Source organism: Populus nigra, chromosome 2 (genome assembly GCF_951802175.1).
Source record: "Populus nigra chromosome 2, ddPopNigr1.1, whole genome shotgun sequence".
NCBI classification, from domain to species: Eukaryota; Viridiplantae; Streptophyta; class Magnoliopsida; order Malpighiales; family Salicaceae; genus Populus; species Populus nigra.
The window spans coordinates 46,063,406-46,077,943 of record NC_084853.1 but is presented as its reverse complement, the minus strand read 5'-3'; the positions used below and the strand labels follow the sequence as shown (position 1 = coordinate 46,077,943).

At 30.7% G+C, this 14,538-nt stretch overlaps 1 protein-coding gene across 2 annotated transcripts; it reads left to right on the top strand.

Moving 5' to 3' along the window:
* The first annotated feature begins 4,586 nt into the window (after window positions 1-4,586).
* LOC133683106 (leucine carboxyl methyltransferase 1 homolog) lies at window positions 4,587-10,344 on the top strand. 2 transcript variants are annotated; one of them, XR_009836752.1, is made up of 13 exons: window positions 4,587-4,829; window positions 4,954-5,042; window positions 5,126-5,268; window positions 5,550-5,597; window positions 5,824-5,905; window positions 6,093-6,195; window positions 6,607-6,727; window positions 6,872-6,919; window positions 7,486-7,569; window positions 8,077-8,148; window positions 9,122-9,173; window positions 9,414-9,452; window positions 9,966-10,014. XR_009836752.1 is itself a non-coding variant. In XM_062106628.1 (13 exons), the coding sequence occupies exons 1-13, from the start codon at window positions 4,747-4,749 to the stop codon at window positions 10,041-10,043; spliced, it is 1,035 nt and encodes a 344-aa protein (XP_061962612.1). In that variant the 5' UTR covers window positions 4,591-4,746; the 3' UTR covers window positions 10,044-10,344. The 2 variants fall into 2 exon arrangements, 1 of the variants encoding a protein (XP_061962612.1); XM_062106628.1 differs by having other exon boundaries at window positions 4,591-4,829; window positions 8,084-8,148; window positions 9,966-10,344.
* The last annotated feature ends 4,194 nt before the right edge of the window (window positions 10,345-14,538 follow it).

Genomic DNA, 14,538 nt, shown 5'->3' with positions numbered 1-14,538 from the left:
AAAATAATTTTAAAATATTAAAAAAATTAATTTAAAATAAAAAAAAATTAACTTTTTTCAAAAACACTTCTAAAACACAATTTCAAACACAGTATTGCATTGTTACTGTATTTTTAAAAAATTAATTTGTTTTACATAAATTTTTATATGTTTTCGTATTTTTAATAGGTTGATATTAAAAATAAATTTTAAAATATAAAAAAATTAAATATATTTTTAAATCAAAAATACTTTAAAAAAAACTATTAACACAAACTCAAATACTTTAACAACTTCTTTTCTTATAGTAAAATGGAGATGTATTTTAAAATATATTTATAATTAGGAGAAATCTCAATTTAATATGTCATGATATTCCGCACCCGTTACAAGTAGAGAGGGGGGAAATTATTAATCCTTTATGTTTTTTGTCCTGTAATGAAAGATGCATGGATAATATTTGGTTCATATTCCAATTATCTTTCTCTTATATCCTAGGATAGGAACATGTTGGATAACGCTAGAAAAATGAGATAATTTCTAATTCCGCACCAGTAATAAATCGAGCATCTGTTTTTTTTTATGTTATTAAAAAAAATATTATTCTAGAAAAAAAAACATAATTATTACTTTATTTTATTTTTAATAAAATTATCATGGTCGGAAAAACAATTTGGTATTAAGTTAGTCCTATGTTATGTTTTGTAAGTATTTATATTTTTATCATATAATTAAATAAATAAATAAATAAATATTAACTTTAATAAAGTTTATTACTCAAGTCGTAAGTCGCGAGAGAGGCAAATTGACCTGAGTTAACTAGAATTTATCTAATATATCATCATCTTAAAAAATATTATGAAAATATGTTATCTAGAAAATATTTTTAAAGTTATACCTTGTTTTTACTTGCACCTGAGTTTTTTTTATCCTGCCAAGCCAATCAAAACAGCTTATATATATTGTAATTTAAAGTTTAAGTCAGATAAAAAGTATGATTAAGAAGAAATTTCAATTTTGATTGTTCGAGTTGAGTTTAATAACACGGATAGGGAATTTTTATGGTATTAGCATTAGTTATTTACATGTTAAAAAAATTTGGTTTCGTTGTAGCATAGCACAGGGGGGTTATCTAATAAGAGAGGAATAAAATTAACATTAAAGGTTAATTCGATTGAAATTAATATACACAAATTTTGGTATTTTACAATAGCAATGAATAATTAAATACCAATATCTTTTTTTCACCTTAGTACTCAAAATATTTCATGATTTTCTTTTTTCTTTTTTAATTTATTTATTTTTTACTTTTATCTTCCAACATTGATTTTATTGGGTACTAGACTACGTGTTTTATTTCAATTTATTTTTTATGAAGTTATCTCAGTCTTATAAGTTAGATTACGAGTTTTGTAAGTTGATCATATTGAGCCAAGTATTTTTTTGTCATTTTTCATTAATTTTTTATCAGTTTCATTGCTTAACATTAGTTTGATTGTAAATTAAACTTTATAATTATCTTTTTATTTGCTTTTCAAATGATTATCACAGCCTTATGACTCAAGCCATGTATTTTACAGATTAGTCACATTGACTTATTTTCTTGTCTTTTTTTTAATTGAGTATTTTTTTTTTTAATTTCATTATCAAACACTATGTTGATAATGAATTGGACTTTGTAATTTTTCTTGATTTGCTTTATATGGAGTCATCTCATTCTCCTGCGTCGAGTTTAGCAGGCTAACTCAGGTTGACTTTGGTTATTTTTTTCTTTCCAATTTAATCCTTGAACATTAAATTGATTTTTTTTATTTGCTTTATATAAAATTACCACGGTATTGTGACTTAAGTTGGAAGTCAGGTCGCTTAACTCGGGCTTTTATTGCTATTTTTTAGTTGAATTTTGTTTCAATCTCATACTTTGATATTAAATTGATTGAGAATTAGGCTTCATAAATTGTTTTAGTTTGTGTTTTGTAAGGTTATTATAGTCTCATGACTTGAGTTATAAATTTTGTCGGTTGAATTTAGTGTTTTTTTGTGTCTTTTTTTATAGATTTTTTTTAAAAAAAATCATTTAGCATTAGGTTGATTGAGAATTGAGTTTCATGACTTGTGTTGGTTTGCTTTTTATGGGATAATCTCATTCTCATTATCTTGGTTTGTCAGTTTAACCCGGGTTGACTTAACTCAATTTTTTAGTTAAATTTTATTTTCAATTTCATTATTCAACATCGAGTTAATTAAGAGTTGATTGGGTTATTAAGGTCTTGTGACCTGGATAACGGATTTGGTAGATTATCCTAAGTTAATTTGAGTTATATAACATGTTATTGTTTTAATATTCTTTAAAAGGTGTTGTTTTAATTTTTTAAATTAAATTATATTTTTATCAGCTATCTAAGTTTTTTTTAGACTTGAAAAATTAACTAGATAACATGAGATCGATTCCATTAAACATTTTTTTAATGCTATAAGACACATTAACAATACTTAAATATTTTTTTATAAAAAAACAATCATACTCTCAGCATAAACATGTACAATGATCCAATACAACATTAGAGGTTTCAAGATCATCAGATAACAATTAATATTAAAGGTTAATTTAACAAGGGATGATTACTATTTAACATCTAATAAGATCGTTAAACGAGGGAAGAATGAAATTAGCACTAAAGGTTAATTTAGCTAATATGAATGGCTAATAAGTTGAATCATTTAAATTGAATTAAATTAAAGAGTTTTAATAAAATATTGTATTTTAAACTATTTTAAGTGTCTATAAATAAATTTCAAATGAAATTTAAACTCTGCAAAGGAATAAATAAGATATCAACTACTCTGATTTACTACATGAAACATGAGAAATTAATGTTAAAATTAATTTTAAAATATCCATCTACTTATTTTTTTCTAAAATCATTTGAAGGAAAAAAATGATAATGATAATAATAATATATGAAATAAGATGAATTGAATTATATTATTTTTAAATATGTAATTAAATTAATTTATTAATCAAATTCAAATTAAATATTATAATTAAATTTAATCATGGCAGAGAATTACTTACAAATCGAATAAAAAAAAGTTTCGAGATCACTGAATAATAATGAAAGGTACGAAGAGATCAAAGCTTGCTTGAACTCTTGGGTAAAAGGGTAAGATGAATTGATTTTTTTTTGTCGAGTAAAAATAACACACGTAAGAAAAAGAAGAAAAAGAGGGAAAGGAGAGAAGCTTTGAGACATGTCTTCGGATGCATCATCCACTTTTAACATGCAAAAAAAAAAAAAAAACAATGCTATTAATACATTAAAATTTAATTTTAAAATTTAATTAGATAGATTAACTCGAGACCTGGTCAATCCAGGACTAGAATATATAAAGCTAAGATCGATGAATGATATACAATGAAACATCAAAAAAATTTCATGCCATTCTTTCAATTTTTGGTTATAGCATTCTTATTCCACTGACCTAGTAAAAGCTTGTTGGGCACAGTGTGTTTTTTACACTATTTTGTTTTAAAAGTATATTTAACTTTAAAAAATATAAATTGATAATTTTTTAATAATTTTGATGTGTTAAAATAAAAAATAAAAAAATATTTTAATATATTTTTAAATATAATTATTTTTAAAAAAATATTATACATCACAATATCAAACATGTAATTAATGTAACCATGACTGTGGCTGTTAAAAAAAAATATTTGATAAAAAATATTAAAATATTCCATCTTAAATAAGTTTGAGAAGTTTTTGGAATTTTACTAAACAAGTTTAACTACATATTTTCAAAATTTTTTTAGCTGCTAAACACCTTTTTTTTTAAAAAAAAAACTAGAACCATTCCAAATACCTTTGCTACTAGAGAAAAAAAAACTAAAAAGCTTATCCTATATATTTTATTAAATTAAATGCACAGATTTATTTTTTCATGTCATTGGTGTTCTACTCATCTATCCATACAAAACAAACTTCGAGTGAATTATAATTTAGTATCTAAATTTAAAAAACTAACAAGTGAGTCTTTCATCTGTTATATATTTTTTTCAATATTTATATTAATTTTTTTTTCTATACTTCATCACACCTTATTTTTGTATTTCAAAAATACTTTTAAATATATATTTTTTTTATTTCAAATTATTTTTTAATATTTTTATATTATTTTAATGTGCTAATATTATAAAAATAATTTTTAAAATTAAAAAATATTATTTCAATGTATTTCATAAAAAAATTATTAGACTTATATAAACTAGCAGTTGGATTAAAATTTATTAATTTTATTTGGAGGATGTTTAAAAATGTGATAGAAGTTATTTTTTAAAGTGTTTTTTTCTTGAAAATACATTAAAATAATATATATTTAAAAAAATTATTTTTGATATTAGCATATTAAAATAATTAAAAAATTAAAAAATAATTATTTTTTTTTAAAAAATTTAAATTTTAATAAAAAACAGGTGAATGTTTAATCACTGAACATGAAATTTTTGAACTCAAGGGATTAATTTAATATTTTCTGAAAAAGGGACTAGGGCTAATTTACTCAAGAGTGCCCAGGGCCCGCGGCGTACATTTTTTTACTGGTCCATCAGAGACGGAGCGTCACTGTCGAAAGCCCCTCTTCGTCACGGAGAAATACGTTCATTTTCCAACCGATTAAAATCGATTTTCAAGCCGCCTCCTCCTACTCCTAACATTACACACAGCGATTTTGAGCTCCTCCTCCGTCCTCTCGCCTAAAACAACGATGGCAACAAGGCCGGTAGCCGATTCGCATAGCAACAGAGCAGCAGTTCAAGCCACAAACGATGACGCTTCCGCCAGTAAACTGTACGCATCAATCTTACTCTTCTATCTTAGTTATATTTCTCCTTGTTTGGTTGCCGAGAAAACGAAAAAACTAAAAATCAAGGAAAACATTACTCGTCACTTATCATCACTTTTTTCATCACAGGTCTTGTGTTAAGAAGGGATACATGAAAGACGATTATATCCATTTATTTGCTAGAAGACCTGTGAGGCGATCTCCAATAATCAACCGCGGTAATTGCTAAAATTTTTCGTAAAAAAAATTCTATATAATACTAATTGTATTTAATTAATTTCTGTGTGTTGTTTCTGTTAAGGCTATTTTGCGCGCTGGGCTGCTCTTCGAAAGCTTCTCTTCCAGTTTCTTGATTGTGAATCGAATATTGATGGAAAATGCGATACAAAAAAGCAGATATTATCATTCGGAGCAGGATTTGATACCATGTATTTTCAACTACAGGTGCCTGGTAGTTTGTCTGGGTGTTATGATTAATTTTTTTTGGCATGTTCTGTTTCAATGTAACCATATAACCATATAACCTTATGATCTGACATAACTTGCGTGGAGGCACATCCTTTGTTTCAATAGGTTTTTTAATATATGCTTAAAATGAAGCAATTTTTATGTTTTTTACTATCAATTTATTAACTTTTTGCTGCGGCAGTTCATTCATTAATTGTGTTAATAAGAACCTGATACCACTATAGGTTTGATTGCAATATTTGTGTTTTTGATGGCAGGATGAAGGAAAAGCGCCATTTTTATATGTAGAGCTGGATTTTAAGGAGGTGAGAGTTTGAAGTTGAGTGTTGCCATAGAAGTTTAGTTTAGTTATCAATGCGCTTATGATATAAAAGTAATGATGATAGAAGTTACCAATGTACTAAATTATTTTCTGTTTCACTAGATTTCGGCTTACCGAGCTAGGTTAATTATTCATCTATACATGCTTGCTGGACCAATGATCGACTATTGATTTCCAAGTTAGATGAAATTAATGCTTTTAAATTTTAGGTAACTAGTAAAAAGGCAGCAATTATTGAAACCAGCAGTCAGTTGAGGGAAAAGCTTGGTGCTACGGCTTCAATTTCACCAGGTAAGTGACTTTGGTTGCAAGGCCATGAACTCCGGAGGTATTCTTACAAAAAAAAAACCCGAGTAGCATCTGTTTCCATTCCTGACAGATTTCTTTTATGGGGTGTGCATGAATTGCAATATTGATATGATTTCAAAAGCTTGGCTTCATTCCTGGTTTGCACTATTTGGCTTCCTTGACCTTGCAGAGAAGGGAGAAGTGCTCAGTGATCATTACAAGCTGCTCTCGGTTGATTTGCGTGATATACAAAAACTAGATGATATCATAGCATTGGCTGGTATGAATCCCAGGTATACGTGCAGTCCCAATCCTCTTTTTCTTTAACCAAATCAAATCTCATTAACTTACCTGGTTTGGAACTTGTAATTGGGTCTTGTCTGCTTCTAAGTTTGTTTAGAACCCTATTATTCTAAGTAGTCATTATGATGGTTTTAGCTATTTTATGCACCTGAACTTTTTAAGGGCATTATGTTCATATCTCTAGGCATGTGGCTTTTGAGGTTCCTTCTGCTTTTCTCAAAGCATTTTGCTTTGGATTTTTGCCAATTATGTATTTTGTTGCACGCATGATGTTCTGGAAACTTGGCAATTTTACATCATCAAATAGCTTCTTGAGAAAAAAATTTCTCCTCATACTCAGTTTTTTCCTATCATTTTTCTTATGGATTTTTGTTCTGTCTTCATTCTGATACTGGCATCAGCTTGCCAACGTTTATAATTGCAGAATGCGTTTTAATATACTTGGATCCCGAGTCAACTCGTGGTATAGTCGGTTGGGCTTCAAAAACGTTTTCAACAGCAGCATTTTTCTTATATGAGCAGGTTTTAAACTTTCTCAAGGCTAATTGACTTATTTTTTCCCTTACATGTTAGTCACTTTTTCTTTATTCATATTCGTGTCCTGGCTTGTCTGGTCTGTTTGCTTACAATTTGTTATATTTACATTTTATGGTGGTTGTTCAATAGATACATCCGGATGATGCTTTTGGGCAGCAAATGATCAGAAACTTGGAGGTTGAGTTTTCCTTTTTAATGTACATGTTGATGAATTGGCTTAATTCATTTTATCCTTGACATCTTTTAATGGTTGAAGTGCACAAATAGAACCAAGTAAATTGTCCTTTAGTTAAAATTCCTACCTTCAAATCCAGGAAATTGACTTCCATCACTACCAACTGAAATACACATCTTTTATTTCTTATTGACCATCCCTAACCTAGGTGCAAGGGAAAGGTAGGAGTTTCATGAGTTAACTTATTGAATCCCTAAAGAAGTTCAGATTTTGAGTCCGAGAACACTTTGTTATATGCTAGGTAATGTGTACTCCTTTCCAGGCACCAGGCAATTTAGAGTTCTTAATGCTGAATGAGCAATACATGAACCACAGAACTCTCTGGTCCCTTGAGAAATTAAAAATTTATTGCTCTAATACTGGGTACACCAGGTTGTGCACAGGGCACTGGTTACATAAATAATTCCCTAAATGTCTTGACTACACAATGAACAATACCAGACCTATCTGTTTGTGTTGTAAATGTATTTGTTAAACTAAAGTGTCCTTTTGTTATGTTTGCTTTCAGAGTCGAGGTTGTGCACTATTGGGTATCTATGACACGCCAACTTTACTTGCGAAGGAAAAACTTTTTCTTGATCAAGGATGGCAGGTATGTCTTCTGATGAGTTCCTCTTGAGAATCAAACTTGAGATTCTTACAAATAAAGAAAATACAGTGTTGATTCAATCAATCTTGTTCAACAATGTGTTATCTGAGGGCAATGGATTTTCTAAACGTGGCAGTCACTTGATAAATGGATCCAATTTATGAGAATAGTTCAATAACTAATCATATATATCTAATCATAGTACATTTTGAAGCATAGGCAGTGCAGTTACGAATTATTTTCTCAGGTGTTCCAATTAATTGACTTTTGGTGCATGGATTTTTGTCTGGAAGAGCATCTTATATGGTCAATTAAATATCAGTTCTATTTAAGTGCTGGAACCAAAAACCTCAAATTTGTATGGTTTTAGACATTGGCATTGAAGTCGATATTTGGGGGTTTTCTCTTGAAATTGGTGTAGAATGTGTCTGGCAAGCCTTTATTACCTTCATTTTCTGTTGTTTCTTTTCTCATATTTTAAAATATTTTTCTTGTTACAAAATATGTGAGGTATCAGAGAGCTGTTGCCTGGGACATGCTGAAAGTTTATACTGATTTTATTGAAGCTAAAGAAAGGCGCAGGTATTTGCTTTATAATCCTTGGACATTTCACAAATACTTCATTGCTTTCATATTTTCTGTTATATTGCCGATGTGCCTAGTGGCCTATTATTGATATACTAGATAGGTGCTGGTAATTATTTCTTATACTTTATGAGAACTTTCTAATCAGTTCCCTAATTATATAGGAGTAATGGGTTCTGTAAATGTGCTCTGCTCTACTGCTGTGTATTTTTTGGCTGAGTGTAATATGTGTACATACTTTGGGATGACATAGTAAATTAGTGGGTAATTATGCTTTTCTAGAGCTCATGGTTTTGGAAACAGGATCAGTCATCATCTGATTACCATGATTAAAAACATGCAAACATATAAGGACACGAGGGCACATTTGCAGAATGCATTTTGGGAGAGGTCAGCAGACCCATTGGTTGTGAAACTAATTGTGGTTAGATGCCTGCTTTTGCAATTAAAGAAATTTGGAAAAAGGGCAGCGTCTTTCTTATAACTCTCCTTGGAATATGCAATTTTGAACGGTGGCAAAATGATATCTTTCTGGCTGTTTGAGAGCATGTCTGGGAGTAGAAACCTCAAAATGTTGTTTGCCTATTAGCCAACAAAAAATAAAAATAGAGAAAAGGAAATATATCAGGAGTGGTTAAAGAGACCACGAGTACCTGGTTGTACGTGAGTCTTTCAGATTTTTTCCTTTGCAAAAGAATAAATACTGTTGTCTTTTTTGTGAAGATTTTGGTTCGGTTGCAGTTGTGAAAAAAACCAGCCGATTTAATTCTTTCATTGTCTTGTAAATGATGCTTTTAGGATGATACAAAGGGAATCTCTTTTACTGTTTGGCTTTTCATCCTTCACGTCTCCTTCTTTTTAAACTAGTTTGTTTTCTTATTTGCTTAACTGTACAACCTTTGTTTTCTTTCCCTTTTTTACCGTGGCATGCTCCTGAGAAGTTTCTCATCCACTATGTTCTGGTGATCAGGATTGAACGATTGGAATTGTTCGATGAGTTTGAAGAGTGGTACATGATGCAGGCAAGTCAAATCATTCCTGTTGAAAAAGAAAGTGGAAAGTGCCACAGATTCTTAATAAATGACAATACGTGGTATTCTATGTGCATGGGGTTCAACCTAATTAGAACTAAGCTGTGTCTGCTTGAGAGTATCTGGGGAGTTGTGATTTATGTTCTGTTAGTCATAAATTCTGGTCTGGTTCTCTGTCATCATTGTTGATTTTGTCTGTCCTAATTTTTCTCCCCAACTCCTTTTTCTCAGGAGCACTACTGTGTGGCTTATGCAATCAACGATGCCACGGTATGTCTGTACATGAAACTATTCCCAAACCCTCTTTTCCCCAATCTGTTCTTCCATCCCTTGCAATGTCATTTTCCCTCGTAACTCCAGATTTCGTTTTTCATGTTTTAAAATTTGAACGTGAGATGCTGGTGTATTTTAGTAGTAAAAGTTAACAATACATTCACTATTCCTTGGCATTCCAAATGAGTGGTATTGGTAAATCTGAGTAAATTTGAACCATGTTTCTTTTTCATGTGAAGTTAAGGCTTCTTTTCTTTTTTTGAATTTGGAACACACACTGCTGCTCAAAACTGGAGTGATTTTGGACATGAAAAGGTTCAGTGTAAGAACAAACAATTAAGTGGAAAAGTATAGTCACACAGTAATCTCCTCCTTCTCTCATTTGAATATGCCTGGATATGGATATTAAAACTCAATTCGCTTTTTCTGGTGATGCATATGCTTGGTATTTGTTGCCCTGGGAAGGATAAGTCTTGATATTCACATGATGGCTTACATTTGATGATGTAGGGATTCTTTGGGGATTTTGGTTTCACTAAGACCCAGCCGCACGTGATCAACTCTCCCTCAACAGTAGCATTGCCATGAACACACGAGGCCACAAGCCGGTAATTAGTGTCTAGATAAAAAGTCTCATAAGGTATCTGATGGCCTATTGAGAATATGCCTCTATGCATGTTATTTGTTTGGATTCCACAAGACAGATCCTTTTTTTTTTTTTTTTGGTGCTAGCTGTTTGGCAAAAAGAAATTGTGGTGGGACCTCACCTTAGAGCACCAAAATGAGTCATATCAATCTATTGTGGGGTCTGTATCATGTGGAAAAATATATGCCCAGTTGTGTATGGTTGGTTGCTTTTTAATGTATTTTTCCTCGACTTCCCCTTTTCTTTTCCCTTCTCCTTATCCACTTGCTTGCCTTTATGTGTTTTATGTTTCTTTGGTGGATGATCAAGATACTAGTGGGTGCATCATCTTTTGAGAAAAAGAATGGACGACTTATAGATTGGTGGCGAGAAGCATAGAGGCTGAGTAGGTTTGAGGTAGAGATAATAATTAAAGTTATAGCACTTTTATTTATGGGAATTTGCTTCCCTTCTTGGTTTGGAGTTCCTTCACTACGAATGAATGGTGATGTTAGTTTTCTTGTACTAGGGAACAAAGGATGCCTAGTGATAAAATCAAACACGGTGATAGGAGGATATATTATGTCAAATCTGATTTTATACGAAGTGCTGCAATCTGAACACATTGAACACTTGGTTATAAGACTTGATCTGGTTTTATAGGTAACTTGAGTTGAATCGGTAGAAAATAAAAATGTTTTGTTAATCTAGGTTAGAAAATAAAAATGTTTTGTTAATTTCGGTCCAATTATTTAACTCGTGATTTAGGTTTTGAACTAATTCAGCCCTTTGTAAATTAGATATTATAACTGAATTTATGAAAAATTAGGGGTTCCAAAAGTTGGAATTTTCACGAGGGGGATCAAGCATTTATAGAAATGGGGAGGGCTAGAGATCTTGGAGACATAGCTCAATACTTATTGAGCCTCCCAATGAGAAACACTTCAAAAACTCTATATAGCCTCTCTCTCTCTCTCTCTTTTTATTGGTTAACAAACTCGATTTTGCTAGGTGATGGAAAAGAAGATTAGCTAAAAAAAGACTGTAGGATTTATTATATAGATTGCCTTTGGACTAGCAGACAAATCAAGGCTAACCCTTATCCCTCCCAAGGATGGGAAACTTCGGTGGCAAGTTTGTATCTTAAAATTTTATTTCCTGATTACTTATTAAAGCCCCTGTGTTTCTTTTTTTGCAGATCTAGTCCTTGTATTTTTTTAAATCACGAGTATGTTTTGGGACAAGGAGCACGAAGGTAAAGCCTTTCTGATCTTCTGAAAAATCAAATATATATTTTTAAAATATATTAGAATAATAATTTTTTATTTTTTTAAAAGTTATTTTTAGTATCATTATATCAGAACAATACAAATATATATAAAAAATTAATTTTTTTTTAAAAAACATTGTTTGAAACTCGTAAACTACCTAGTACTTGTATTTAAATGTACATACTGAAATAAAACGGTTGCCCAATGCACCGACTGTATAGATAGATGGATCATGGATGTAAAGGCCTCTACTAAAATACTATATAACCTTCTCGAGCCGGGTCTGAAAAAATGTTCCACGTTGGTTTGCTTTTTGAATGAAAACAGTACTATCATTTTCTTTGGATTGCTGCCAACCCTAAATCTGTTTGTTTTCGACCTTTTGTAGTCATCCTGGACGGCTGGACGCTGTTAATTACACCGCTGGGAAAATTATTTACTTGCTGCAGCTTTTCCACTTCTCTGTTTGCAATTTGGAGCAGCAAATGTGGGCTGTGGGCTGTTTTTACCGTTAAAAAATATATTAGAAAAGTACTTGAACCTGGCCGTCCTACAGGGTATTATTTTCAAGGGAAGAACAGTACTAATCTTCTGCTTTGAAATATGTGCACTGTGAACTTCCTACCTCGACAAAGCTCAGTCATGGCATCTTGGTTTGGATTCAATAACAAATTTAGGAGACAGAGAAAGGGTTTGGGCAATTCGGTCTCTAGCCTTGATTATCGCAGCCCACACCAATTAAGCAGAGCGAAAAGGTGGAAAAACCTTGGGAGAGAAGCTGCCTGAAGAAAAGAATAAAAAGGGAATATCTTGAAAGAAACATTTAAGCTCATGAAGAATCAGATGCTGACCTAAATAGAATTGGGGTCTGAAAAGGATTGGGAAAAGCCCAGAATACAAACCCTAAGAGAGCAACTTTCAAACCGTCATTTCTTCTATGCAAACCCTAGGCAAGTGCGCAGGACACTGTGTAAAGATGAGGTCCAAGGATGACAAATCGAAAGCAAAAACTGTCCTTCGAAAGAAGATAAATAATAAAAAGAAGGGAAAAGATGGTTGGGTCCAGCAAGGCTACTAAGACCATGGGGATAGAAAAAACACAATCCTTTCACCGTTTTCAATCTCTGCCTTTCCCTCACACTACAGGTATCCTTTTCACCCCCTACTTTTTTTTTCCCGACTCTCTCTACCTTTCCATGCTTTGCATTTGCTCTTAAATAATCATTTTATAACAATCAGCCCTAGTTAGTTCTCTATTCAAAGCAGTGATTTAACTACATTGTATAACACCGTAAGTAATGATTTTAATGCTTTGATCCAGTTTTGAGTTTTTATATTTCAGTATTAATTATCTGTCTGCTGTTTATTCAGCTTTTTAAGAAGTATTTTTGTTGTATGGAAAAAAATTAATGTTTTAAAATGTTTTTTTTATATGATTATAATGTGCTAATGCTGAAATTTTTTTAAAAATATTTTAATATATTTTTAATTAAAAAATATTTTTGTAAAAATATTATGCGCTATATTATCAAATATATTAAGGTATCATTTAGTTGCTATCATGAAACAGAAAAGACATACTATGAAGATAAAAAAATATTTGGTTGAAGAGATAGAGATGTAGACATGAAAACAAATCTATCTCTAAAACAATTTTGAAGTAAGTTTCTATACATCTAAACTATAAGATGCAAAGTAGATATGTTTCAAAAGATAATATTTTTTTATTTTTTATTCCTAAAATATCTTTGTAAAAAACTATAAATTTCAAAATTATTTAACTAGGTCATATAAGGATAAAAATAGTTATTATCAAAATTTTAAAATTAAATTCAATGGTCGATTCGGGGCAAATCTCATGTCACTAGTCGAGGTTCGAGTCATAGGTCGAGTTGACCCGTGTCAGCATAAAAATACAAGTGAATATTATTATAATTTTAAAACCCGATTTGAGGGTTAAACTGGGGCAAGGTTTGGGTCACGAGTGAGTTGACCATTGATCCAGGTCAATGTAATGACAAAAATAGTTATTATCATAGTCTTAAGACCTGACTCGGGGGTCGATCGGGATAGGGCTTTGGTCAAGTGTCAGGTGGGTCAACTCGGGTTGATGTAAAATAAAAATAGTTATTATCATAATTTTAAAACTTGATTTAGGGGTCAACCAAGGACAAGGGCTGGGTCACGAACTAGGAGAGTTGACTTGAGTCAATGTAAGAATAAAAATTATTATTATCATAGTTTTAAGATCTGGTTTTGGGTTTGACCAGGGCACGGGTCGGGAGGGTTAGCAAGTTAATAAAAATGGTTCTTATCATAGTTTTAAAATCCAACTTGAGAGTCAACTTGAGGCAAGATTCGGGTCACGAGTTGGGAGGGCTAACTCAGTAAATCCATTTTAAAAAAAATAATCAAAACAACCTTTTTTTGATAATTTTTTTTTAAAAAAAATCAATGAGTTTTTGACCCGTATTTTATTCTAGGTTGACTTGGATTTTTTATTGAGTTAGGTCAAGTCAATTATTCCTCTATTTTTTTTAAACCTGGACCAATCCAGGCTGTGGGTCAACCTATTAAGTCACTCATGATTTTATAACTAAGGTTATTATAATATTATTAATCTCAACATTCAATATAAACTAAAGTAAAAAAATAATTTTTAATTACTTTCTTGAATATGTAAGTTTGATAACAATATATATTAAATGTAAAATAGATTTTTATTTTATTTTATTTTTTCCACCATAACTAAACAAAATACAAAGACAATCATTTTGTCTTATACTTCATTACCAAACACAATTATACTACTGTTTGTTTTGTATTGTCTCCATTGTTTTTGTTTTTTTAATTTCAAAATAGTAACTAAATACCACCTAAATATTCTTCGAGATGTCCATTGCAAAAAAGATTTTTTAGTTGGATCTTAAACGAGGTTTCACATTATAAAGATTTGGGTGAGGGAGAAATTACTGTTTTAGCATATTGTTTTGAATCCAAAATTAAAATGGTAAGATTGAAAAAACTCGTGTACAATATTTAAATAGTAACTAACACCGTATGTATTCATTCAAAGTAACAATAAATTCATAATGAAAAGGAAATTATATATAAAAAAAAAACTAAAAGGTCAATTTTTGTCTTGTAGCATGCGAGGAGAAATATTGTAAATTCAAGTAGTGTATTG